Source organism: Pseudorca crassidens, chromosome 19 (assembly GCF_039906515.1).
Source record: "Pseudorca crassidens isolate mPseCra1 chromosome 19, mPseCra1.hap1, whole genome shotgun sequence".
NCBI classification, from domain to species: Eukaryota; Metazoa; Chordata; class Mammalia; order Artiodactyla; family Delphinidae; genus Pseudorca; species Pseudorca crassidens.
The window spans coordinates 63,891,673-63,919,066 of record NC_090314.1 but is presented as its reverse complement, the minus strand read 5'-3'; the positions used below and the strand labels follow the sequence as shown (position 1 = coordinate 63,919,066).

At 54.7% G+C, this 27,394-nt stretch overlaps 1 protein-coding gene across 4 annotated transcripts in view; it reads right to left on the bottom strand.

Annotated features, from left to right (window-relative positions):
* The window catches only part of PRKCA (protein kinase C alpha), a 365,590-nt gene that overhangs the window by 12,487 nt on the left and 325,709 nt on the right, over positions 1 to 27,394 (bottom strand). For all 4 annotated transcript variants that reach the window (XM_067717472.1, XM_067717473.1, XM_067717475.1 and 1 more), the window contains 3 exons: positions 11,173 to 11,253; positions 6,363 to 6,470; positions 5,123 to 5,263 (listed from right to left, as the gene is read on the bottom strand). In XM_067717472.1, the coding sequence (XP_067573573.1) occupies positions 5,123 to 5,263; positions 6,363 to 6,470; positions 11,173 to 11,253 (330 nt within the window). The remainder of the gene's footprint in view (positions 1 to 5,122; positions 5,264 to 6,362; positions 6,471 to 11,172; positions 11,254 to 27,394) is intronic.

Here is a 27,394-nt window from a genome sequence, read left to right as displayed (position 1 = left end):
TGAGCCTGCGAGAGCGCTACTTATTCATACTGATAATTATTCAAAAGCCTCCTTTCTTCCCATTTCTCTCTCAACCAGAAAAGCGTCTGGGAGCATAACTACCAAGGAATAGGAAGACATCCTGCCTCCAATTAACCAAGGAGAAGGTGCTCTTACGTGGGTTCCAAGGCTTAAGTCCCACCTCAGCACATCATAATACGGCAGATTCTAGCCTCCCAAGGCTGGTTAGTGTCCGTATGTTGTCAGAGAAGCTCCCTGAGCCTTGAGAATCTTGATTTTAATTAGCACCACTGCTGTTGGTTCCACGGAAAGGTCAAGAGGATGAACCCCACCTGCCACCTGGGAGAACCCGAGGCTGCCGTCCACTCCAGGGTCTTCTTCTCCTGTGACCTGGAGAGCTGCTACCCTGTACAAATAACTTCTCAGAGCAATTATCAAAAGAATACAGTGCCATGGGATGTCCTTAGTTCTAGGAAATACACATGGAATTATTTAGGTGTAAAGAGGCATTATTTAGGTGTAAGTCTGCAACTTACTTTCAAATGGTTCAGGAAAGAAAATATGTACATGTGTGTCCTTGCCTACACGCCCTCACAGAGGTGCAGAGGAAGAATGGCACAGGGAATGCGCTGAAATGGCAGCACTGAGGGAACGCGGGTGAAGGGGAGGCAGCAATTCTTTACACTGCCTTTGCAACTCTTCCGCAAGGCTGAAATTAAGAATTATTTCAAAATAAATAAAAAATATTAAAGAGAATACTGCATTAACTTTGATAATCAAACCATCATCAAACTATCTAAACAAACTAATGACCCTGTGAGAAAAAGGGCTTTGAGGCCATCAGGAAAATGAACCTGACCGTGCATCTCACCGCAGACCCGAGGAAAGTCCTTCTCTTCCTTTTTCTGTCTCTTTTTGATAAAATAACGACAGCAATTTCCCAAGAAAGCCTACCTGAGATAGACAGGCCTATTTCTAAAGTGCTCTGCTCACCCATCAATCCTGGATACACTTCTCAGTGTTCACTTCGTAGATTAATTTCTAATAACCATTTCAGCACAGGGGGCGCTTCTGGCCGGCCTGTGAACTAGCTCTTCCGCTCGTTGGTGCCAATGGACAGAATCCAGAAAGGGAGGCACCAATTGCCTCTCTGCTGCCGACGCTTGCGGAGACTGTTATTCCTCGTGGGTGGGCCGAACGGAGATGCGAAGGCTCTTCTTGGGCATTTTATTCACATGAATAATAAATCAGGACAAACGCCTACAAAATTCAGGGTGACGCTGGCTCAGGATCTCGGGCTCGCGTGTGCCTCTGACGGCAGCCTGCAGGGAGTAAGATGCAGGCCTTCTATGGTTTCAGGAAAAGCAAACAGGAAGAGCTTTCCTTCTGCAGGAGGTGCTCAGGACGCTGGGCCATCGTCTTTTCGTGGGACCTCCTCCTTCACAGAGAGGCAAGTAAAGAGAAAACTGAAACCAGCTTGCCTTGTGCTTTTGTTCCACAGGGAGGAAGGGACGCTGCGGAGCTGCTAACACCCTCCAGGAGAGCATCACAGCACAGCTGTCTGCTTTTCCTTTGGCTTCGGTTTTTCCAAAGAAACCAGCACGCGAGGATGGGCCCGCTTTCTAGCAAATCATCTTCACCTTCACAGTCGCACACGGGACACGGATTCTCCCACCGTAGGGGGCCGCAGGGCAGGCTCCCGACTCCCTCTTGGAGCTGGTGCACCCCTGAGCCTCCAGACTCGCCCCCTTCGGGGGGAAGGCCACGGTTCCACCCGCCTGACACTGTCACCCCTCTCCCCGCCCTCCTTCACGTGTGGCCTTGAACAGAACCCAGGCTGCCACTGCACTGCAGACCCACCCTTAATGTTGCCGTGGATGGAACGTTCTGCTGGAGCCTCTTCGTGGACCCAGTGCGTGGCGCCATGCACTGGGACGGTGGAGCCCACATCTGCCAGCACGTTGCTGCAGCTTCCGGGAGACGGGAAGGTGAGCAGAGCCAGGGCACCGTGGGAGCCCCGACCCTCCAGGGAAGCGCTGGCTGCCCACTGGCACGGTAGCTCAGCTGAGGGAAGTCAGTGACTCTGCAACAAGCTTTCACCGGAGGGTCCAAAGCGAAAGTAAAAACTAAAACAAACACGAGACTCCCAAGCTTACAGGCAAGCCTGATCTCCCGACAACTGCGGGCACCTGCTGCTGGCGTTTACAGTAACCAAGGCCTTGATTTCGCGGGAGCCAGGGGCCAACGGTCCTTAATACGGTAAGTCTCAGGGAAACTGATTCCCCAGCACTTGCTACAAACGCATCGAGCAGACTTCACCAAGACAGACGCGGTAGCCCGCCAGGGCTATAAACACTGCTCAGAGGAGGAGAGCTGCTCTCAGCGTCGGGTTCGCTGCACGCGCTAAGGAAGGGCCTCTGGCAGAAACATCTGCCTGACGGGTTTCTCAGCAGCGAAAGCCAGGCTGGTGCCACCGCATCTCTCTCTAAACAACAACACTGCCCGTCAGAGAGCACGCAGCTCCGGGTTTTATCTAGAAACTCTTTTGACTCTGTAATTGGCTCTGGGTGAGGGAACTACACTTTCCCCCGAGAAAGCCGGGAACCCCTCTCGCGGAGTAACTCAGAGGCCGTCGGGTCTCCTCTGCTGCTGCCGTGTCAAGCCCCGCGTGTCTGGCAGCCTCGACGGCAGCGTGCCGTACGCTGCTTCCTGCAGGTGGGAACGGCCACTATTGCTCCTGGCACGTGGTCTTGCCGCCCCAGCGCAGTGTCCCGGGAGACCGCTGAGATGCCCCTTCCTGAGATAAGGGCCTCATTCTGCGGCCGTGCAGGGGGCTTGCTGTAGGGATGAACTCTCTGGGGGCCAGAACCCTCCAACCTGTCCCCATGCCCTTGACGCTCTTCTGCTTTGGGACAAAAGGTCTGCTGCTTGTTCCCGTGGCCGCTCGCACCCACCGTGGTTTCCGCTTCCCGCCTCTCCCATCCCCTGTCCTTCTGCATTTTCTCCCAGCTTCTTCCTTTTCTGTGTCCAGACTCCCCAGCACAACGTGGGTTTCTGCCTGGGCCGTCTCACCGCGAGCAGATGAGCTCTCACCAGACAGGCCCTTCGCACGAATCCGTCCGTTTTAGGGCCTTGGTCCACGATTTCCACGTCTGTTTGTGAGTTCGGGGGCTGTTTCTTCACAGCCAGATGCAGTTTATTCTTTTTTTAAAAATTTAACCAGCACTCGGTTGAACAATGACCAGACAGCAGCAGCGTTCCAGGAATAAATAAATACACTCCCCGCCCCAGACCCAGCTCCCGGCTCAACTGCCTGCCACGGGCTGTGACCATGCGGTCCAGTGAGTTCTGTGGCCCACGGGGAACGGTGCATTCTTGGCTGTCGGAGCCAAGGACCCTCTGGCTTCCCCTCATCTGAGTTCAGGGCCACCGTTGCCATAGGTGGGAAGCTATGAGAAGACACAACTTCTTCTGCCAGTGAGGCAGGAATAAGCAGAAAAGGAAGATGGATAAATCACGGTTGACTTCGCTGCATGGAGCCTCCTTCTGCAACGTGACTGACAAGTAGCTGCGTTTTGCTCGACAGGCAGAGCAGGGTCAGCGTGCGTCTCTACGTTGTTCCTGTACAGAAACTAAGCTGTGTGTAGGCTGCTACTGTACACCTTTCATACTTAACTTAAGAAGGCTAAAGAGATATGAAAGGGAAGATAGAAAATCCCTAACAATATTCCTCTGAGACGCCGGCAGCTCCATTCATCACTGTCTTCATCTTCCTCCCTCTTAAAACCAGGTTTTGTAACCTGGAGGGCCGGCATCCTCTCCTAGGAGAGCCTCCCGACTCAGGGCCCAGAACTGGCTGCAGAGAAGACGGCGCAGAGGAGACATAAGGCCCCTCCTTGAAACGCCAACTCAGGAGGAAGTCAACTGACCCGATTCATTTTAGGTTTTCTTCGGTTTGTGCTAAAAGTATCTTGGAAAAATAAAATCCGTGGGCTCGCCACCAGCAGGAGGAGAGGCCACATAAGCACATTGGATGAGAAAGCTGCCGCTCTAAGAATAAGCCCTGAGCCGCCCAGCCGGTGCCCTAGCGCCCCGGGAGGGTCCCCTTAGCCAGCTCACGGGCCGCGTCACCACTGGGGGTGCTTCTGAAGCCGACTGTGGTGCAAAGCTGCTACCCGGTGCTCTCGGGAGCCCACCCCATCTTGGCCGAGACGGGGCGGAGCCGGAAGGCATGGATCCACCCGGCCCTCAGAAACGGGGTGCGGGGCAAAGCGGGACTGCCTGGGAGGCACGGCAGGGCCGCAGGTGGGGTGAGTGAGGGGGCAGACGTCTTACAGACCCTCGGTTTATCTCCAGAGGCATAGACGTGAAGACGAGCCACTGTGCAGTGGGGAGAGGATCGTGGGCCACAACACCGAAGTCTGCACCCTGGTTCCACCACCCACTGTGTGTCCTCCAGCAAGTGACTCAGCCTCTCTGTGCCACAGGGTTCTCAACTGTAAACTGGGGACAACTGTAGCTACCTCACAGGGTCGCTGTGAGGGCTAAATGAACGAATTTGTAAAGCACTGAGAGCAGGGAGGGCCTGGGGCGTAGTGTTTGCCAAATAAAGGCAAAAAAACCCCAAACCCCAAACAAACGGGAGACTCCAGAAGTCAGACAGGACGTGTCTGAACAAAGGCAGCAGTGCCGGCGATGCCAGCGGGCACACAGCCCCCGCGGCAGGGCTGGCCAGCGTGGGAACCGCGCCCGGGCCGCCGGGGGCCAGCTGAGGCCCAGTTATGCTGCAGGGCTCCCGTCGGGCGAGGCCAAGCCAGGAGAGCTGCAGCGGACAGGGGTCCTGCCGAGGACTCAGCGCAAGGACGACAGCCACGTGGGGCGCACGAGGCCCGGGCCCCGAAGCCGACCTGCCCCGGTCCTCGCGTCATCCGGGGGACTCTGCTGCCCTCTTTGGGGCACAGGTGCCACAGGCTCCCCTGACGCTCAAGGTCAGCTCAGACCTCGCGCGCAAGGGCCAGGCTGGGGCCTGCAGAGGCCGGCGGTCAGCAGCCCCCTCTCTGCCGACAAAGCCCCCGGGATCGGGGGAAACAGGGCTCGGGAAACGGCCGCGGCCCCGACTCACCACTTTGGGCTTGAAGGGCGGCTGGACCTCCCTGTTCTCCAGCTTCTCCCAGTCGATCCTCCGGAAGAAGGTGTGTTCCCGCACGTCCCGCTCTCCCTCGGGCCCGCAGCCCAGCCGCTTGCCGGGGTGTTTGGTCATCAGCTAGAAAGTGGGAGGAGAGAGAGCTCTCACGTGGAGCATGGTAACCTGGTGACTGCAGTTGACAGTCCTGGATAGTACAACTGAGTCCGTTGACCGCAGGACAGAAGCGGTCTCACCAAAAAAACAAAGGTGATGTGAGGTGACGGATGTATTAACTCAACTGTGGGAGTCCTTTCACACTGTACACATACATCAAACCATCACAGTGTGTGCTTTAAATATATTACCATTTTATTTGTCAATTACACCTCAATAAAGCTGAGAAAAAAAGAAAGAGAAACAGAAAGACCCCCTCAAAAACCAGGGGAAAAGGGAATGCCAGGTCCAGCGCCCGCTCTATTGCTGCGCTGCCCCCAGCCCTGACGGCAGGGATGCCTGGACCACGTCTTAGGATGCTCTGAGTGACGCCGACTCACACAATGGGGACACGAGTGGGCCTTTCTACAGTGATTTCTGTGATAAGGAAACGGGGAAGCAATCTGGACCCACAGCAAACACAACAAGAATTTAAGTAGCCGTCTCTATATACTGTTTCAGGAGCTGCCATTCTCTATGTGCATTAAGAACACATACGTAAAAGGGCACGCAATTGCTAAAAACCGTGTGTGCCGGAAGTATCACAGGCCAGTATCACACAGGATGCTATATAACAAGCAGCACATGCCTACTTACTGCCCGGACCAAGATGCCCTCAGAGACTCATGGTTCGGAAAAAACAGTGCTGTCACAAGAAGGGTGACGAGTTGGGGCTTCCCTGGTGGCGCAGTGCTTGAGAGTCCGCCTGCCGATGCAGGGGACGCGGGTTCGTGCCCCGGTCCGGGAGGATCCCACATGCCGCGGAGCGGCTGGGCCCGTGAGCCATGGCCGCTGAGCCTGCGCGTCCGGAGCCTGTGCTCCGCAACGGAAGAGGCCACAGCAGTGAGAGGCCCGCGTACCGCAAAAAAAAAAAAAAAAAAAAAAAAAAAGCGTGACGAGTTAACTGCAAACCCAGTGGCGTGGGCATGTGGTCCCCCCACAGTGCCTCTTAGAACCGTCTGCATGGCATCTCCCCAGTGGACCCTCTTGTCCACGGCCACCAAAGGAACCCAAGCCTACCTACCCCTTTGCAGATGGAGACGGCCTCCCTGGACAAGGACTTCGGGTACGAGACGTTGTGCTCCATGATGGACTGAAACAGCTCGTCTTCATCCTCGCCATCAAACGGAGGCTGCGCCGGAAGAGAGGGGGAGGGGGCGCTAGGCTGAGCGATTCCACACCTCGCCGCGGCGCCCGCACACCCAACCCAGCACCGGGAAACAGAGCGGGCCTCTCCCACATGCACGCGGCAGGCTGCAGGCTTAGCTAGATGACCTCGCGGGCTGTCTTTCATTAGGTTGGCGGTCGGGTGTGTTTTTCATTTTCTCCTCTGCCCCTTGCCTCGCTCTGGGCAACCCCAAACACTCTTCAGGGAAGGTGTTTTTGAGTAATGTTTTTAAGGATTTGTAAGTAAGTTACAATTAACCCATTAATCTTGTAATTACGTGTTAAACAATCTCACTACAATCAAGTGAGGTTACAGATGGCCTTGCATTCAGAAGGTGTGCGAGGGTGGAGAAGGCGGATGCCTTTGGCTTCTGAACCTGGGGTGAAGGGGACGCAGAACACGGGCATAGAGGGCTCTCCCCAGGCCCAGGAATCCACACTCGGGCCCTCTGCTCTGTCGGGGGCCTGCCGCCGGCACGGTGGCGGTGACGGGGGCTTGCCATCCCCTGGGCACCTCTCTGTCCTCTTCTACTGCGTTTGCAATCCCCACCTGGACAGTGGGGGGCACGGCAGCACGTGGGCAGCTCACGGCTTTAAAGCCAGGTGGCTCTGGGTCAGAACGCGGGCCCTGCCGCCTCCTGGCTGGGTGTCCATGGGCAGTGACCCACCTCTTGCGTTCGCAGTTTTCCAATTTGTAAAACAGGGCTCCCTGGTGAGTCTAAAGTGTCTGAGATTTTGTCTCGTGCCCAGTGAGTGCCCAGTGGAGGGTGCGGGGTGCCGATGCTGGTACTGGCCAAGGGCCAGCGCGGAGGCCGGTCCCCCTGCCCATCCCACCGCTTCTCTGCCTGACAGCATCAACCCACTTCTCCTGAGCACCTGTTCCGTGACGCCTGCGAAACAGGCAGTTATTTTCAAATCACGACGTATAGTGTGGAGTTCCTTGTTTTTCACTGGCTGTTGCCCCCCCCCAGTTTCTCTGTAGCTACCCGTGCTCCCGGTCAGGCTAACGCCGTGAGGTGACACATCGTCGGAGAGGGACTCGTGTGTCCAGGGCACATATATACCTGCTTCCAGCGTTGTCTTCTAATAACTGACACTTCTACCAACATCTCTGTGCACATCACTGTTTCCTCCCTGACTTCCTAAGAATAACTCCCAGGTGTGGGATGATGTGAACATTCCGATGGTTCCCGGTCAATCTCTCCAGGTCGCCCCGGGAGCACCCTCCCAGGTCACTGCTTGCTCTCAGGCCCGGGTGCTGAAGGCCGGTCCACGGTGGAGCATTACAGTCACACGCACCTTCCCCCCCAGCGACGGAGCCTGGGGACGCAGGGGTGGCGTGCGGTGCAGTCCTCGCATACAGGACCCTTCTGGACGGCTTCCCTTCCCTCCTTCCCCCATCCCTGTGTTACAGTTTTGGATTTCTACACATCTGGACTCACTGTTTCAAGCTAAGCTACCTGCTAACTAAAGGCCTGGCTTGGTGTAAAAAAATGTCTGAACGGGGAGTGCTCTCCTTGGTGATGTGTCATTTGTGGATTTTAAATAGGCAAGTGAGCGGTGAGGTTCACGCTTCCCAGAATGGTTCCGGAATCACTGACTAGTCAGTGGTCACGGGGGCCCTGCCATGGTCATGTACAGATCACTGATGCGGGGTGGGGGGGGGAGTACCCAGGGACAATTCTGGCTGCAGTTCTGGGATAAAGGACTCGTTACCGAGTCACCAGGAATGGAGACCAAGCATAAGTGACCCTGGCGGGAAGGCACATAAGAGGAGAGGGCTGGGTGCTTTGTGACGAACGCCCAGACGCTCTGAGCAGCAAGATGCTCGTTACCGGGCCGGGTAAATACGATTTATGCTCGAACGTAATCTTATTTGTCAAGCGATCCAGGAGCTGCAGGAAGACTCAGGGTGTTTCACACTCCACTGCCCCCCTGCCTGCGGACAGTAAATAAAGCAAACGAGAAGAAAACTGCGATAAACTGTCTTCTCTTCCTGCTCAACTTCAGCCCTCTGTGATTACAGAGGATACACTGAGACCTCAACCCCATCAACAAGTTGATAATTAATCTCCCTTTTCAATAAGGACATCCATTCCCTGTAGCTTGTGGGCGTGATCTGAGCAGAGCCTTCACTATCCTTTCTGGGCTGAGTCACGGCCCAGGAACATGTTTAAATTTGCCCTGAGGAGTCATCAGGACTTAAGAAGGGGGTTCTGAAATGAAAACCCCGTTTTGTGGCAGGCGCGGTGGAGAGTTAGAGGACCCGCAGCTGGGCCCGACGACACTGCATCCCAACGTGGGATGCTTTTCAAATGCCGTGTTTAAGGAGGGTCGCCATTTCCATGTGACTCTGAATGAAAGCAGGGCTTGTTTCCTGGACTCCAGAGTCAGAACGTTTGAGTGGGGTCTCGAGGGGAACTCAGCTTTCTGCGCCTTTGCAAACAGATAGCTCCCACGGGGGCAAACAATTCAGTCAAATTTTACTGTCAAAATGCCAAGGAGGGGAAATTAACTTAAGGTGCAGGCGATCTGTGTTCTGCCAGCGGCTGTCTCGCTGACAATGGTTCTACGGAACTGGCTTTTCTGTGTTTGCACACGGAAGTACATAGCCTTAAGAAGAATGGTTCCTTGATGGAAGAAACCTAAATAAATAATACACAAACCACTTTTTAAATATCAAGTCTCAACATCATTGAGAAATAAAGACCAAATATAGGTGGAACCTCATCTTTTAATACTTAAAAGACAACTTTAGTATCTATATGATGTTAAGACACAACGAAAGAGAGAAAGGAGAGACCACGGGGGTCTCCCAGCCCAGAGGGAAAGCCAATGGTCTCGCGATGGTCTCCACGGCCCGGGGCCTGGTGCCCTCTCTTCCTCTCTGATCTCAGCCTCCTACTCCGTCTCTAGCTCACTCCACTCCAGCCACATGGGCGGCTTCCTCTCCGTTCCTTAAGTGTAAAGCTGTGCACTCCCACCCCAGGGCCTTTGCACTGGCTGTTCCCTCTGTCTGGAACGCTCTTCCCCCTGGATGTGCACGTGGACATCCTCTCACTTCCTTCTGGTCTTAACTTTATCTTCTATGTGAGGCCCTCCCTGGCGCTCCGAGCTAAAACTTCAACCCTCCCCCAACACTCTACGTCCTTCTGCTTTGTTACTTTTCTTCTTAGCTTATCACTGTTACAGTCCACCAACTGCAGATCAAAAATGAAATAAAAGTCCAAAACGGTTTATAAAGCAAAACTTGGGAATTCCCTGGTGGTCCAGTGGGTAGGACTCCACGCTTTCACTGCCAAGGGCCCAGGATCGATCCCTGGTCGGGGAACTAAGATCCCACAAGCTGTGCGGTGTGGCCCAAAATAAATATAAAATAAATAAATAAAAAGCAAAACTTGAATTTGCCACATACCAACAGATACTTAAATAACACTTATATTGCAATTACAACTAGGTACATAGCATTTATATTGTGTTAGGTATACTGAGTAATAGCAAGATGATGTAAAGTGCACGGGCGGATGTGCCTGGGTTACACGCAATTACCACACCATTTATACAAGGGACTTGAGCCTCCAAGGACTCTGGTTTACCCGTGGGAGTCCTGGAACCAGTTCCCAAGGATGCCGAGGAGGGGCCCGCACATCATTTCCGTATCTGCCTGTCTACTGTCTTTCTCTGGACTGTAACCTTACTGAAGGGAAGGGTCTCTGTCTGTGTTGCTCACAGCCATTCCCACGCACATTCAGTAAGTACGCACTGAATGAATAATAAATGAGTCAATGGATGTAACATGTCAGAAAGGGTGACTTCTCCCCAGGAACAAAGATTTCTTTGGGGGCAGCTCTGCTACTCGACGTGGGTGTTTCTTTGCATTCTCTCTTACAAAGGCTCTTGGCTAGGGAGGGCACACTCCCTGGCACACTTGAGGGCTGAGAGTTAATAAAAGCTGCCCACGACAGAATCATTAGTAGGTACAATGGCAGAGATCTGAAATGTGGGAAATGCACCACTGTCATTCTTAATCCACTGAGACTGGGGGTGGGAGCTGTTTGTCAACAGCAGCGGGTGTGACGTACCCTAGTAACACAGATACTAAGGCCACCACCTTAGAAAGTGCCCCATTAGGCAGCGATGCCCTTGGTCACCTGACTCGTCACACAGCCAAGGGAAACCTAATCTGCCTTTTCTTAACCGGAAGTTCAGCCTCGCTGGGCTTTTGTGAAAATTACAATGAATTGCCCAAGGAGAGAGAAGGGCAGACGGGAGAGGCTATTAAAACACTCCTTCCAGTTTAACTAACTTCTTCCTTTACAATAATACCGGCTCTACACCCGGGAGCGGCCGGGGTGATTTCTGCAGAGAAACGTGCGGTGAAGGCCAATCCCACCCAAGGGCTGAGACACCGAAAACAAAAGGCCACCACTGTCCTCAAGGTGCAGGGACCTTTGGCGGGTGATGCAAAAGCTGTATGGTCCACACGCCAGAGTATAGCTTTCAGTTTGGGTTTTTAGGACTAGAAGAGCATTTCTTTCACCAGGATCAGGGCAGTCAGACCAGCACCAGCCATTCCCCACGGCCAGGTCCTGCTGTCGTGGTGCCCACAGAGCTGAGCCTTCTGTTACGTGGCGACACACAAGCATGAAAACACAGGGAAACATTACCTGCCCGGCCAGCATTTCATATAACAGGACGCCGTAGGCCCACCAGTCCACAGATTTCCCATACGGCTGATAAGCGATTATCTGTGTGAAAACAAACACATCGACTACATTTAGTGGCCAATCAGAAAGCCTGTGTTGGAACAGGGAAGTCAAGCGTGTAGTCATTTACACACTCCGTTCATGCAAATGAGGTGATGGTAACATTTGCCGCTGGGTTTTGAAGGGGACCCTTCGAATCAGACACACAGAGAACCCTCGCCCCATGATTTTGGAATTTCTCTTCTGAATCCACCGGGAGATGCCACGGCACTGCTGGAAGGTAGATTTACTGATCTTCTTGGGTGAAAATGATTTGGGCACTGAGGTGGATTTCATTTGTGGAAAAAGCCCGAGGTCATTCAGAGCAAAGGTCTGATAAATAAGACGATCAAACTATGTCACAGAATTTTGCTGAAAGATGATGTGAGGAGGACGAAAGACTAAAGGAAACATGCTGGTTTCCTTGGGCTGCACAACCCGCCCAAGGGCATCTGCTGAAGGACTGATGTTTTGAAATGTTTTTGAAAGAGACAAAAAACGCAGTAATCAAGTGTAAGATTTGGACCTTGTCTGAATCTTGATTCAAACCACCCCAACGTAGAAAGAAATTGGGAAAATTAAAATACGGTCTTGAATTAGATGACGCTGTGGGAATCGTTGCTAATATCGTCATGTGGCATAAACGGTCCGATGATTAGTTACGAAGGGTCCTTTTCAGTTAGAGGGGAGCGTATGCAGGGGTGACGTGCGTGAGAGATGAAGTATTTAGGGGTGAAATGACATGATATCTTAGATTTGGTTTAGACACGTCAGTAAAATCAGGGTCGGGGGAGGAATCGATGAAACGAGCTGTCTGCAGCTGGGGATGGGCCCCGGGACCTTGCCCCTCTGAGACTCTCAGACGTGCTACGGGGGCTCCGCACCTCCCCCCACCGCCCCCCGTGGAAGGGGGTGATACTGACTCAGATTTCCGAGAGGCGAGACTTATCACAACGCAGCGGCTGCGTCCCAGGTAGGCCGTGTGCCAAAGGCACCCACTTTCCAGATCCGAGGATCTGCCCCGGAATTCGGGGCGAGGATGTAACGAACAGGTGCTCAGCACTATCACCTGCCATTCTGCAGAAAAACTGGACTTTGGGGTGTTCTAGGGTATCTTCCAAACGGCCCCTATGTCTCATTAAACGTCCTGGGACATCAGCTAACCTCCTGTGTGTCTGCCCACTCTCATTCCTTTAACGTGTTCCGAGTATTTCTCCCCGTGGCACGAGCAATGCACACTCCTCTGACGTACCCCGGTGTGGGCAGGACCAAGGGGGCGCGTGTTTCCATCTGGCAGCTTTATAGCTCGTTTCCTTGACAAGAAAATGATAACCAAAGGAACCCACAAAGAGGCCTTAATTCCTTTTGAAGACTACCTTTGTTCTTTCCTGAAAACATAAAAAGCACAAAATACCCTACCAAAATGGGCCTCTAACTTATTCCCTAATGACATGAAATGGTGGCGGCCACACCGGTCCCCAGACGGGAAATGACTGCCTCAAAGCCTGACTGGAACAAGTAGAAGAACAACAGAAATCCTCTTTGGGAGAGGAAAGACACACCCACCAAGCACCTACTGTGTTCAGATAACTCTGCACACCCTGTGTGCAACCCAGTGAGCCAGAAATTCCTCTTCTCATTTTTTAGGGGACAGAACCGAGATGCAAGAAGCTTACGGAACTCGCCCGAAGCCAATCAGGTAACAAGCGGTGCTCTGAAAATTGACAGGCATGTTTTAAAGCTACAGTTTATGGGGCTTCCCTGGTGGCGCAGTGGCTGAGAATCTGCCTGCCAATACAGGGGACACGGGTTCGTGCCCCGGTCCGGGAAGATCCCACATGCCGCGGAACAACTGGGTCCGTGAGCCATGGCCGCTGAGCCTGCGCGTCCGGAGCCTGTGCTCCGCAACCGTGAGAGGCCCGCGCACCGCGATGAAGAGTGGCCCCCACTCGCTGCAACTAGAGAAAGCCCTCGCACAGAAACGAAGACCCAACACAGCCAAAAAAAAAAAAAAAAAATTATAAAACTGCACTTTATGGCTTTCAAATACATGGAATCACTCGCACTGGGATTAATAAATTATGAATCAAAGGGCTTTGAGAATTAGTTCAATGAGATTTGAAATCATCACTTCAGTTGTCGTAACTATATTTCAAAAGCACTTGAGTAAAATTTGTTCTTGTAACTGTATTAAAACCAGGCCCTGCAATCTGTTCTCATTAATCAGTGTTTTAGTGGTTTTTTTTAAATTTTTTATATTGGAGTAGAGTTGATTTACAGTATCGTGTTAGTTTCAGGTGTACAGCAAAGTGATTCGGTTATACATCTATACATGTATGTATCTATATTCTTTTTAAAAAATTCTTTTCCGTTATAGCTTGTTACAGGATACTGCATATAGGTCTCTGTGCTCTACAGTAAAACTCTGCTGTTCACCTATCTTAGTTTCCGCTTGTTTTGAACACAGGCTGAGATGAGGCCCCGCACTGCTGTGCGAATTACGAGGCTGGAGAGCAGTGGGGGCTGGATGAGGGGGACCGCGCTTTATTCCAGGCTCTGTTTCTACACATACGTGAGCAGTCTCACCAGCCAGACCCCCTGCTCGGGTGCTGGAAGATGCCACCCGCTTGGAGAAGTGTCAGCAGTCAGGGGTGTGGAAGCCCCGATCCTGGTCAGAATGACTCACACACCCGGACAGCCAGGCCCAGGGGAAGCTTTTGTTCCTTCGTTTGTTTTGACTCTTCGTCAGCTTTGGTCCAGCTTGCTTCTCAGGGTCCACTAAGCTCTTCTGACTTGTGCTGATGACACCTGACGCTTCCTCCAAGGCTTAGGACAGCAGGAGGCTCAGCGCCAATGGCTTGTTTCTGGGCGATGGCATTGCTCAGCCCCTGGAGCCGGCCAGCTCACCCTGCACTGAGCTTACAAGGTTTCGCCTTTAACTGTTAATAAGAGGACGGGGCTTAGGATTTAGCTGGAGCATTTTCTCCTGGAGACGTTCACAGTCTGTCACCCCTGGCTCACGCCCTGGATGAAATGAGACGGTTCAAAGATCTAAGCTACGAGAGATGGGGGCAACCCCACCACTGCAAACGCACATTCAGCACGAAGCGTACTTCCCCTCGACGATCGGCTGCTAGTAACAAACACCTCCAAATTACCCCAAACCTCACCGCAAAGGGGAAGCAGTGTTGAAGAGAGCGCCCCACCGAAGATCTGAACACTTAGAAGCACAGGATTTAGGGTGCTAGTGACACTGTCCCCTGTGAGCTGTGTAGGCCTGCACTGTCCCACGCGGGAGCCACTGAGCCACGCGTGGCTACGAGCCTCTGACGCGCAGCCAGCGCAAACGGGCATGAAATGCTTTGGGTGTAAAATACACATCCGATTCGGAGGACTTAGTGCCCCAAATGCAGAATATCTCATGGCTAATTTTTCATCTTGGATATACCGGGTTAAATCAGATATTAATTTCACCCGTTTCTTTTCTAAGTTTTTAAGAAAACGTGACTGCTTACATGTAGTTGGGGCTTGCGTTTACTTCTACTGCTCAGGGCTGGTCTAGACTGAGCTCTACCGGCTCCTGTTGGCCTAGGGGGCCAGCTTTGGGCTGCGGACGCAGCTCAGGGGCCACAGAACGGACGGGAGGCTGTCTTGGGTCTGTCCCCAACGGACACGGGAGCAGGTGTCTCTGGCACTTGGAAGCTAGCAGCCAAGCCCGGGCGATGCCTGTCCCCCTGCAGCCCCCCGGCGAGGGGCTGCCCCGGTGACATGGTTCCCACCGCAGAGAAACTCACAAAAGGAGAGGCGTGAGGGGCTGGCGGCGGCCTTCCCTGCGGCACAGGGAAGCCAGAGGCAGAACCCGGGGCCGCTGTCATCCAGGTTCACTGCTACTTGTTACCGCGATCTTCATGGTTATGATTCCCTGAGCCAGGTGCCTGAGGGCTGTCAGGACGCTACAAGTGGCTGCCTGTCTTGTACAGTGGGGTGTGAGTGGCCTCCTTCCAGCCTGGGAACAGGACCTGGGCAGAGGGTGGGGGGCGGCTTCTCGCCTCTTACGAGGCCAAAGGCCCACAGCAGCTGGAAGGACGTCGCTCCAGGGCCCCCCACCCCTCCCCCCTCTGCAGGGCTACACACCCCAAGACCTCCTGAAGCGGACGGGGCTTCAGACGCTTCCCTGGAGGACGCGGGGGGCAGCGTGGTGAGGCTTCAGGTGCTACTGACTACAGCACAATGACTGGAGCCCACGTCACCATCCGGGCTTTCACCAGGGCCCGGGGTCTTTCTCTTTCTTAGCTCCTGGAGCCCTCGCGACACCCTGGCGGTAGGAGCGTCCGATTTCAGACATGAGGAAATGAAGTACAGGGAGGTTAAGTAGCCTGCCCAAGGCTCCACAGCCAGAGGTGGCAAAGCTGGCATTCGAGCCCTGGACGCCTGGCCTTGGCCTCCACGATCTGGACCACTTTTCTCAACTGAAGGTTCATCCGCTCTTGCGTCAGCGTGGCTCCCTAGACGCTAGGGCGGGAACCGGCCCAGTTAGGGTGACTCTTGCCGAAGGAGGGTTCAAATGCTTAACGGGGTCTAAATAGCGACGATGCCCACTTGAGTCAGCAGGTGGCCCCGAAGCCTCGTCTTCAAGGGCTCCGGGGACTCGCGCTCCCGCCCTTGGCCACGCTTTCCTGGACTCTGCTCCTCACCGTCCCAGCGTGTGTCCTGGCCGAGCCCCCGTGCCCACGCTAGAGTAAACGGCCCGCCTGTCGGCCGCCCTTGCCAGGCTGCAGCACAAAGGAACGCTGGCCTCTACTCATAAAACGCGCTCAAGTCCTCTGACTGTCTCAGGGAAACAAAGCCTATTACTTCCTCCTTTTATCAACGATAAAAACATTTGAATGGGAAACTTATGGTCGTTTCGAAAAACATCATAAATCCCCCAGGCTAGAACATGGGACACTGGAGGCCTTCTTCACGGAGCTGGTGGAAATGCTGACTTGTTGAAACAGTACCATTTGGAAAGAAAGATGACGTGCCTGGGTGTTTTCTGGGTGTTCCGTTCTGACAGCTACAGGGCCCTGAGCTCACTCAGCGCCTCCCCAGCTCCCTGCTCCAGGACCCACAGCCCAGGGCCACGCAGATCCCGACGCCTCTGCCACGTAAGTTACACTGAGGCTGCTTATCTGCCCCCACTCGACCCCAGGCTCTCCCCGCAGGGGCCGGGCCACCCTCCCGAGCGCCCTGCACAGCAGACCCTCCCTAAGGTCAGGCTGGAGAAGCCAGCGGATCTGGTGCAAGCCTGCTCCGCGGACACCACCGACCTCGAGTGCAAAGTGCTCGTCAGACTGCTGGACTGCTAAGGCTGCACGGGCCTTCGAGACGGTTTGGAAAAGCATCCTCAGGGTTCTGAGAAGGAAGCCGAGAGGCCTGCTGGAAGGTCGCTGGGTGGGCGGCAAGGTCTCCCAGCTGCGCCCACCTCCTGCAGCGCCAGGCTTGGACCAGAGCGTGGTGAACGGGAAGCACATCGGGGGCGGGGTATGGACGAGGCATCCCCAACGCTCAGCCAAGGTGCTCCCAGTCAAACCAGTTTGGGGCAGCGCCCACCAGCCCAGAGCACTGTAGGAAGCAGAGTGCGGCAAGAAAGCGCCGAACCTGACTGCCGGAGCCCAGCTCGGCCACGCGGGAGCTGTGTGACCCTGGGCAAGGCGCTTAGCCTCTCTGTGCTTCCGTTTCCTCATCTGTGACACTGGAACCCCAGCACCCCACATACTGGCAAGTACGTGGTATGTATAGAAACGTGTGTTTATTGCAGCTGAGTTGAATGTGCGTAACTCCACAGGGTCTCACGGCAGGAGCAGGAAGGCCCCGGGCACGGCAGGCAGGTGAAAGGGACTCAAGGCAATGAGCTAACCCAGGCCCACAGGAAGACGAAGGAAACATGTTGAATGAAAGGCTGGATTAACCACATGGATTAAATGCTCTGAAACGATCGTCAGCACCTGGGAATTCTGTCAACGATGAACCTTCTGTTCATTCTCTCAGCAAATATCATCTGTCCGTGTGCCGGACGCTGTTCCAGGCACGAGGCACAGAAGTGAATAAAACAGATTAAAAAATCCCCCTCTCATGCAACTGAATTAATTTTGATCAGAGCAGCAAAACTCCCGGTTTCTCTTCTCTGTGGTATTAACACACCCTCCCCCACCCCTTCCCTCACTGCCACTGTTTGGGCTAATCGTGCGTCTCTTGGGGCCGGGCACCCTGCGAGGGTGACACGAAAATGGATAAATACACTAAAACGTGATACCTTACACATCGAGGATCTTAGTTCATCACACGAGAAATACCTGCGATACTTGAAAGCTCTGGACAAAATGCATAATAAAAGTAGAAAGGAATTCTGGCACAAGACGAGAACGGAAGGTTTGGAGTCTGCACTACATACTTCCCGTTGAGATGAACACGGTGGCCAGGGCTGGGGCGAACAGAAAACGACGTCTCTAAAGGCAACACAGGCGCCTTAAGGTCCCGTTACAGTAACCACCCCCCTGCCTTCTTTACACCCGGGGACGGAAGGCAGAGAGCAGGACAGTGTATGTTCTGCTCCCCGAGGACCTGAAGGGGATCACGTGGCACAAAGAGGGTTTGCAACTACTGACCCTGGCTTCAAATAGCAAGTAACACAGAAGAGAAAAGGAAGGAAGCAAGGAAGGAAAACGAGAGCGAGAGCGAGGAGGAGGGGAGGAGGGGATGCAAACGCAGAGCTTTCAAAGCCTGGTGAGTACAGTCCCCGTTCCCAGTCCTATCCTGGACCTTTGTTTGGAAGGGAAAGGCCACCCAGGCTGCATTTCTTCTTCTTCTTCTTCTTCTTTTTAATTCATAAACTGCTTTAAAGAGAAGTTTTAGGTTCAGAGCAAAACTGAGAGGAATCTGCGGAGTTCCCATATACCCCGCCCCCACCAAGTTCAACACACCGAGGCAGTATCTTAGTTACAATCGCTGAACCTGCATGGATACATCGTTACCACCCAAAGCCCAGGGTTTACATCAGGGTTCACTGCTGGTGCTGTACATTCTATGGGTTTTTGAAAATGTATCATGACACGTACCCACCACTGTACTGTTACTGTACGGAATAGTTTCACTGCCCTCAAACGCTCCGCCCACATGGCCCTCCCCCAGCCCCAGCAATTACCAATGTGTTTTATTGTCTTCCTAGTTCTGCCTCTTCCAGGACGTCCACACTCGGGCTCTTACAGCGTGCAGTGTTTTCAGATGGGCTTCTTTCACTTAGTCATGCGCACCGAGGTTTCCTCCACGGCTTGAGAGCTCGTTTCTTTCTAGTGCTGAATGATACTCCATTGTCTAGACGTATCGCCGTTTATTTGTTCACTCACCTACTGAAGGACATCTCGGTGGCTTCCAAGACTTGACAATTAGGACTAAAGCTGCTGTAAACACTTGTGTGGCTTTCTGTGTGGACGTAAGTTTTCACTTCATCTGGGTAAATACTCAGGAGCATAATGGTTGGATCGTTCGGTAAAGACCACGTTTAGCTTCGTAAGACACTGCCGAACTCTCTTCCACGGTGGCTGTGCTAATAATTCTGAAAGAGCCACGAGTCAAATTCCGAGTCACCTGCCAGACTTCTGAGCAGGCAGGAAGATGCCCCCGCCCCTGGTGTCTGACACTGGGACGTGTGCTAGCGAGATGTCTGTGGTCGGGTGAGGCATCAACAACATGGAGTTACACGGGGAGAAAACATTCCCGTTTCAAGGCTTTGTGCAAAAGCTCTAATCTCTACTTGGGCTAATCGCCCTCTATCTCCTCGGTAACATTTGCTTGTCAAGGAATAAGTCAGGAAGGTGACCGTGAAACGACCAGGGCTGGGAAAACACCACCCCAGTTGGCCTGGGTCACCCAACCTCTTCAGCCCAAGGCCGAACTAACTTCCATAATTTCTTGTTACGTCAAAACAACAACAACAACAACGACAAAAAACTAAACTCCTCTTTGGATTCTCTTCTGCCAACCTGATATTTTCAAGAACCTCCTTAAGAGCGAGATACACTAAGAATATGATACCCACAGTAACAGGGGCCAAGGTTTAGCCCCACTTAAGCCACACTGCACTGGGCACGGTGCCTGTCTCCCACGGGGGTGGCTGAGGCCCGGCCAGCTTGCAGGCAGTGACACCGCGGGGTGGGGGGGGGGTGTGCAGAGCCAGGACGCGACCCTCTGTCACGGTGCCCCTCTATGTGAGCAGGACATCTGGGGCGCTGCCCCACCCCCGGGACCTTTACCCACCCGTCCTTCCTGCTCTGCCTGGTGACAGATGGTGAGGATGATTGCGAGCAGGTAAAACGCGTCCTGGTCTACAGCGTCGTTCACCTGCGGCCGAGACCCAGGACTCCGTACGGGGCCGGGGCGCTGGGGCCAGAGGAACAGAGGCCACGGACCATCTGCCTAAATACAGACGCTACAAACTGAGCTCGCGATATGGACTAGCTGCTCTCTCCTTGCACCTTGCCCGCGGACTTCCCCTGGCGCTCTGCTCGGGCTGCCGCACGGCTCCAACAACAGGCGTCTACTGTTCACGGTTCTGGAGAGTCGAAGCGCACGGTCAGGATGCCGGCAGGGCAGCAGCCCCCTTGCTGAGCTCTCACCAGCCTGTCATCCGTGAGCTGCCCTCCTGGTGTCTCTTACGAAAACCTCAGTGCTCTCCGAGGGGGTCCCACCCCAATGACCTCGTCTGGCTGTGGTCACCTCCTGGAAAGCCCTGCCCCTATGCACAGTCACACTGGCGTCCCCTTCAACACACCGGTTTTGGGGGAACAGGATTCCACCTGTAATTCCTCCCAACAACCCAGAAGGCCAGGTTCAACTGGAGAATTCAGGGGCCCCTGAGATGCCCTCCGCACGCGGAGACATGGCCCGCCTGACTGCTCTTGCCGCCCCCTCCACCACGGCCATGACGAGCCTCCCGCACGTCCCAGCTCTGTCCCATCTGCCCGTTGGACGCTGGCGTGTCTGCGCCAGCAGGGCGGCACCCCGCGGGGCGATGGCACGGGGCGGGGGGGGAGGGGGGAGAGGCTGCGCAGGTCCTGGGAGGGACTTCTCAGACCCCAGGTGGGCACATCCCTTTGACCCTACAGACCCCAAGCCTGTGAGGACAGCTCAGGCTGGGGAGGCCCGACGAGAGCCCTGTAACGTTGGGGGCGCAAACTTCAGCCTGCAGCCCAAATCCAGCCCAACCCTGCCGGGTGCAGCCTGGGAGCTAAGCATGGTTTTAAGTTTCCTGAATGTGAGAGAAAAAATGTAACAAAGACGATCAGTCTTTGGAGCCTTTTGGCAGGAACAGCTGCTCAAACTGGAGAAATCTAAAATTTAGATGAAGGCAAAGGTAAAGCACTTACCCTCTAGCCCTCAGCAGAAAAAGCTTCTGATCCCGGCTCTGTAACCCAGGGCAGGGGCCTCTCTTGCCTGGGTCCTCGGCGCTTTTGAGACCTGCCCCCGCGGGGTGCTGTGCTGCGGATTCTCTGCTGGCCCACACAGAGCTCAAAGCCAGCTGTGCAGGGGACTGTCCCCAAAGACGGCCACAGTGCCCCTCGCTCCCATCCTGTATGGCCCCTGCAGCGTGACAGCACCACGCCTCCCACCAGGGTTTAGTACTTACATCACCTCCCCTAGGCGCCGGGCTGGCTGTGGACTTGCTCTGACCTGGAGGAGGTGGTGGGAATGACACAGTAATCAAGTTCTAGGTGAAGCTTAAGGGGCCTCCACTTTTTGGGGGGCCTGTGTTGTACCCTCTTGGGAGTCACCGTGGCGAGACGCTCTGGATAAACTATTGAATGAGGAGAAATCTCACGGAGGACAGAACACGGAGAGGAGGACCCGTGGGTCTCGGCCAAGAGCCAGCAGCCCGGGGCCCCCGTGGGACCACCCTCCAGGGCCCAGCAGGGCCACAGCGGCCGGCACATGCCGGGCAGAATCCCAGCGATAACGTGGCTGTGGTTTTAAGCCGTTCAGTCTTGGGTGGTTACACAGCAGCAGCAAGTTGAAACAACTGTCAAATAACAGACGCGAATGAACGCAGCCCTGCCCTGGAGGCAGGCCAGGCTTCTTATGGGCAAGGCTTCAGCCCCAAAGTCGCATCCGCATTTCACAGACGTCGCCCCAAGTTCTTCAAAGAGCAGAACTACAGCCAGAGCTGACTACACAACGATAAAGCAAAAGCCACCTGAAGTCAAACAGAAAGTCCTTCCTTCTCAGAAACATCACATCTGCGTGGGGCTCGGCTAAGGTAGAGTCGGGCTGAATTAAGCCGGAATCGGAGGCGCCACCACCAGCCTCTAGTCTCCCTCCGAGCGGTTCTCGAGCTCAGCCACCGTGGCCTGGTCACTGGTCTAGGCTGCGGTGGCAGGCGGGGGGGAGGGGGGCCGGATTCACTGCTCCGCGCCCCCTTCGGAGCCCCCTTATCTCAGGCCTCGTCTGCTGAGCAGGGAGCCCTTCAAGCCCTTTGTTCACTGTGCTCTGAACCAAATAACCACTCGTGCAGTGAAGGAACGAACTGGGAGTCAGGAACACATTTGTGCCTGTAAGACCTTAATCGGCTGGAATAAAAGATTTTCCAGAATTCCAGTCCGGTGGTCTTCACAGATGCGTGTGGAAGGGGGCACTGAGGCATGAGGGCCCCAGCCCGGGGCCTGCCGTCTACGAGCCCTGCACAGGGCTCCTCTCCTCCCCACGGCTCCTCTTGTCTGGAGAACAGGGACAGCGCCACTCAGCTAAGGACTGCTGTTAAATGACACGAAGTCACAGGGGCAGGTGCATGGCCCACACCCGCCCATGAGAGCAGACTGGTCATCTCCATCCAGACACCCAGCCCGTCCTCCCCACGGCAAGGTGAAAAGGGACTCAGTGAGCCCTGACCCATTTTCGCAAGATTTAAACAAATCCCCAACTGAAGGGCCAACTCATGTAGCCATGGGATTCCTGGAGTAAAGACTTATCAGGGCGCCATTGGTGCTTGGAAAACAAAGACGGGGCCTGGATGGAGGGAGGCTCACTTGTACCCCCGGAGGGAGGTGGTCAGTCCCTGGGCAGCCCTCCTCCCGGGACCACAGCTGCTGCAGGGAGAAGCTGATGAGCCCCGGGTTCAGAGCCCAGCCTGCCGTGGATCTGGGGCGTGGGAAAAATGAACGGATCTCTGCCCCTTGGGTTCATCACCTGGGAAACAGGGCCAATAACACCGACGCTGCAGACCCAACTGAAGGATTAAACAGACTCACGTCGATGAGGCGCCCCTCCCTGGCTCTCACACGCAGCGGGCATCCATCAGGGGGCAGCTAAGTCACCAGGAGCTGGTCATCTGTGGAGGGAGGGCGGGGAGGGGGAGGGGGAGAACAGACTGGGGCTGCCTCATGGACCACGAGATCACAGAAGGGGTCAAATGCTCCAGAGAACAGGCTGAACTCATTAAACTCTGATGCCACGAAAATTATGAGACAGTTAAAGAGACGCAGGCAGACAATCAAATATATGAGATAATATAACCAACACCATTCCTCGAAAAGGTCTGAGAAGAGTTATATAATTTAAGGAAGAACTGCCCCCCAGAATGCCTGGCCTGGGCTCTTTAAACGTTTCTTGGGGGGAAAGCGGCTGCTTCATCTCCTCTGTGATGCTGGAGTCACTGGACCGTGACCTGGCGCAGAGGGAAGCTGGCCTTTGATAGAAAGCGTCTTCCGGTTTATCGTTCTCTTTCTTTAATCAAGGGCTTTCTCCGCGGCCGCCCGCCTGGGCGGGGTTGGGGTCAGCGGCCCAGAGGCGCTGATCTCAGAGGGGCCGCTGCTGGCACTCACCGGCTTCTTTCCACCTCGTTTTCCCGTTTCTTCCCAGCTTGGCAGGTGCTCATTTACGGCCTGGCTGCTCGGCCGTGTGCACCAAACGAGGTCTTTTCTCATGCGACTTTTACGTCTCTTTTATTCTCTGCCCCTCTCTACAGCTCTTTCCCCAGAGGCCAGGAGAAGCTCCGGGGAGGTCGGTACTCTGGCCCCTCGGGTCCTGAGCTGACTTCCCGTCCACCTTGGACCCTTGGGGACCCCCGGCAGTGGGAGAGGGGGGGCGCGGGGCCACACCCCTGCCCCCGCACGCTCTGCCACCTGCCACCAGCCTTGGGTTCCAGCCCCGGAGCTCCCGACCCCCCAGTGCCTGAGCCTCGGCCCTGTGCCCCGGCCCATCTGCCCTGCCCCGGCCATGGCCAGACACACAGCTCGCTACGCCTGCCCCCGACCCCCCCACCCATCCCTCCTGCCCCCGGGGTAGTGGCCCACCTGTGAACAAAAGCCAAGGGTCCTGCTGCCTGGAGCTCAGCAGGAGACAAAGAAAGAAGTAAACACGTGAGCACGCGACGTGGTCTATCCGAGGGTGACGTGCACCGCGGAAGGGGACCAGGGACGCGGCTGGAGGTCTGCCCCCTGAACCAGGGCGGCCGGGAAAGGTGACCTCCCGGAGGTGACATTTGCGCCAAGGCTTCAAGGAGGAGAAGGAGGGAGCAGGCTGACCCCCGCGAAAGGAGGGTCCAGGTAGAGGGAAGGAGAGAAGAATCAGGCATATTTTACATAAAAATGCAGACTTCTGGCTGTCGTCATGGGCAATCCTGTGCTGGCCTTCTCACAGGGCTGAAAGGAGAGCCCAGGACCCCCGGGACGGGCCTCCAGCTCTCTGAACACATCCAGCCCAACACGGACGGCAAGTGTGCGCGTCTGCCTGCGGGCAGTTGGTGGCGGGGGGACCCGCAGGCTTCTCCTCCGGGGTTGTTCCGTGCTGGAGGGCCGTCTGTCGTCACCTGGGGACACGGTCTTGCCCATATCCCCGAGCTCCCCTGGGCTGCAGTGGCCCGCTCCTAACTGCTTCCAGCCCCTGACCCTCCTGACAGGGGGTGCTTGGTGGACCCTCGGTGAGCACCTGAGGGGGAGGGGCTTAGAGCTGCTGGCTCACCCCGGCTTCTGAGAGGTCTGCCCAGGATGGGCAGCTGGACCACGATCCTGACTCGCTGCCCCAGAGACAGAAAGGCCTGGTCAGGACTCAGACCCCTCGGACGTTAAAGAAGAAGTGGGCTGTAACATCTCCGTGCTCGTCCCTCACTGCCCTTTCCCTCGGGGAGCCTTCTCATCTCCCTGGAGGTGCTGCGATACGTGCACAGGATACACAGGCTTTGGGGTCGGAACGTCTCGGCTGCAAATCCCACCTTTGTCTCCTACCAAGTGGCGCAACCTCTGCTCGTGTATCAGGCGTGACCAAGCGGAAGCTGCGTTCCGAGGGCCCGCTCTGGAACAGGCACTGCCCACACTGTGGGTGACGCCCTCTGCGTGTGGGCCACACACCCCGGCAGGACCAGGCCGAGAGCGAGGGTCCCACGTGGTGCACCTTCCGGAAGCTCCGCCCTACCGCTGCCTCGCTCTCCCAGGGAAGGGCGGGCGATGCTAGCGTCCAGGCTGCTGCTCCGCTGCGGCAGATACCTGCCTTGCGACCGGATCTCGCTCGCCCGGAGCAGCCGACTTTCAGATGGGGGATGAAACCCAGGTGAAGCCTCAAGGGCTCTCTCGCTGTCCTCGAAGGACCCTTTCTATGTCAAAGCAAAGAGTTCCCTTCACGTCGGCTTCAGGGATTAGCTCCTGATTGGTGCCCCTTTCCCAGCGTCCATCTCGGCGCCAAACGTGTGTCAATGACATTTTCTGCCTTTGCTCATCTTTGCCGGCTAAGGAGATGCTACAGTACCAGATCCATTTCAAGGCTTTTGACGAACAGCCATAAATATTTAAGCCTCCGCTTTGCCTATTTAGGAAAATGCCACCTAAGATAATTATTTTGCCTTTGCCTGACAGAAAGATTTACACAGAGGACAAGGTTATTTTCACCTCTGAGCAAATTCAGAAACTTGGAACCTAGATGGTCTTTTCTCTACCCTGCAATGATTCCTTGGGTGAAATATGCCAAATTCCTGGACCCTTATGAAGAAAATGCTAGCGTAAGGCGAAACAACCTGAAGTTATTCCTGACGGAGCTCCCAAAGGAGCGCGGATTCTTCTTCATTGAAAGTCAACCGGCATCTAGGTGTAGATTTTGGTTCCTGTTTGCGGCACCTCCTCTAGACGGGAAGCACTTCCAGGGCAAGGCCCCGCGTGCTCTCTTTCTGTGTCCCCACAATGCCACGCTTGGTACAGCAAGCGTGCAGGATGCTCTCTGGACACACAGGCTGCCCCGGGTTTGAGTGGCTCAGCACGGCGGGCAGTGCGAAGGTCCGCAGGCGGCCTGAGCCTGGGGAGGCAGCTGGATTCCAGCACTTTTAGCAAACGTGGCCCCAGGCTGTTACTGACTGCCTCGGACACTCATCTGAAAGACAGGCCTGCTGGCCTGTTCCTCTACAGGGTTTGTGACGAGAAGAAAGTACAGAAGGTGCCCAGCACACAGTGGACACTCGATAAATGGCAGGTGCTCTCTGATTGCCTGCACAGTGGGTATACGGAGAGGAATGAAGGCTTCCAGAACCTGAGGGTATCCGGAGCCAGAGCATGTGATCCAGTGTATCAAGAGGCCCAAAGCTTGTTTTCCATAAAGCCCTCTTTGACGGCCTGTTCCCAGCATCCCTCTCCCTGATGGGTGTTCCCAGCATCCCTCTCTCTGATGGATGTTCCCAGCATCCCTCTCCCTGATGGGTGTTCCCAGCATCCCTCTCTCTGATGGATGTTCCCAGCATCCCTCTCTCTGATACCATGTCCTCAGGTTCTTAGCATGACATGGCCAACCCCATGCAGGTGCGATCTCCCAAATGGCAAACAACTTCTCAGTTCAAAGGGTCTTTTCCAGGCCAACCTAATCTCTGTTGGCCCAAAAAAGTGACCAGGAAGACAGCAGTGGCCAGGGTCTTCTAGGACAGGCTTCTGGAAGACTGCAAGAGGCTCAGAATCCGATGTGGCAAGTGAGTCAAGTGAACGAAGGACCAACTTGCCTTGCGGCCAACAAGGCATGTCCCCTTGAGATGGGGAGATGACCCTGGATTATCTGGGTGAGCCCCAAAGGTCCTTAGGAGAGGGAGGCTGGAGGGCCGGGGCTAGAAAAGAGAGGGAGAGAGATTACAAGATGCTATGCTTCCGGCACAGAAGATGTAGAAGACCCATGAGCCGAGGGCTGCAGACAAGCCCCAGAGGCTGGACCAGGCACAGATTCTCCCAGAGCTGCTGGAGGCTGTGCAGCCCCTCCGACAGTTTGGCGCTAGCCCAGTGAGACTGCTCTGGGCTTCTGACCTCCAGAACCGTAAGATAATAAATTTGCCCTGTTTTAATCCACTAAGCTGGCGGTTGTTACAGCAGCCATATGAAATTAGCACCGCGAGGAACCTTGAAAAAACAGGCAACCAACTTCAATTATTTGGACAATGTCATCTCTGTGGAACGCTGTCACCCCTGGTGATGTCAGACGGCTGAGGTGTCGCTGAACACAGGAAGCTATCTGTTTGAGCAGCAGGAACCTGGTCTTGAGGAAGTTCAAAAGCCACCTTTATTCCTCAAACTGCTGCCATTCCCTGTCACCAAGCTTTGACAGCAACTGGTGGGTGTTACCCAGAGTGGGCACAGCTAATAATCACAGCCTGTGTAATACATGTCAGCCAGGAGAAGGCTTCAGAATAAATACTGCATCAGGAGGTTGTATTTTTTTCTGTACCATGTCTCTATCCTTCATGTTTGAGAAAGATTTAAGCTCATTACATGCACGGAGATACTAAGGTGTGAGCTGTTTGCAGGGAAAGAGGTTACGTAGGTTATGTATCAAGAGAACATCCCATCTTTGCCCACGTAATTCAGAATTTAAGTTTCTAAGTCAATGTTCTAAGCCTGTGTTCCTACACTGTCTAGGAATATAACAGGCAAAACAAAGCCTTAACAAAGGGATAAAGATTAGCTTCCCTTTTGGAATAACGGGTATAACGAGGGTTGCCAGGTACAAACACTGTACTAGGCACCTTAGTCCTCAGCAACTCTACAGGGCGGACATCCCTGACTTGCCACTGTAGAAACGGAGGCTCAGACAGTTTGAGAAACTTGCCTGAGTCCCCACAGCCTGTAAATAATAAGTCAGGAGTGCAGCTCACACT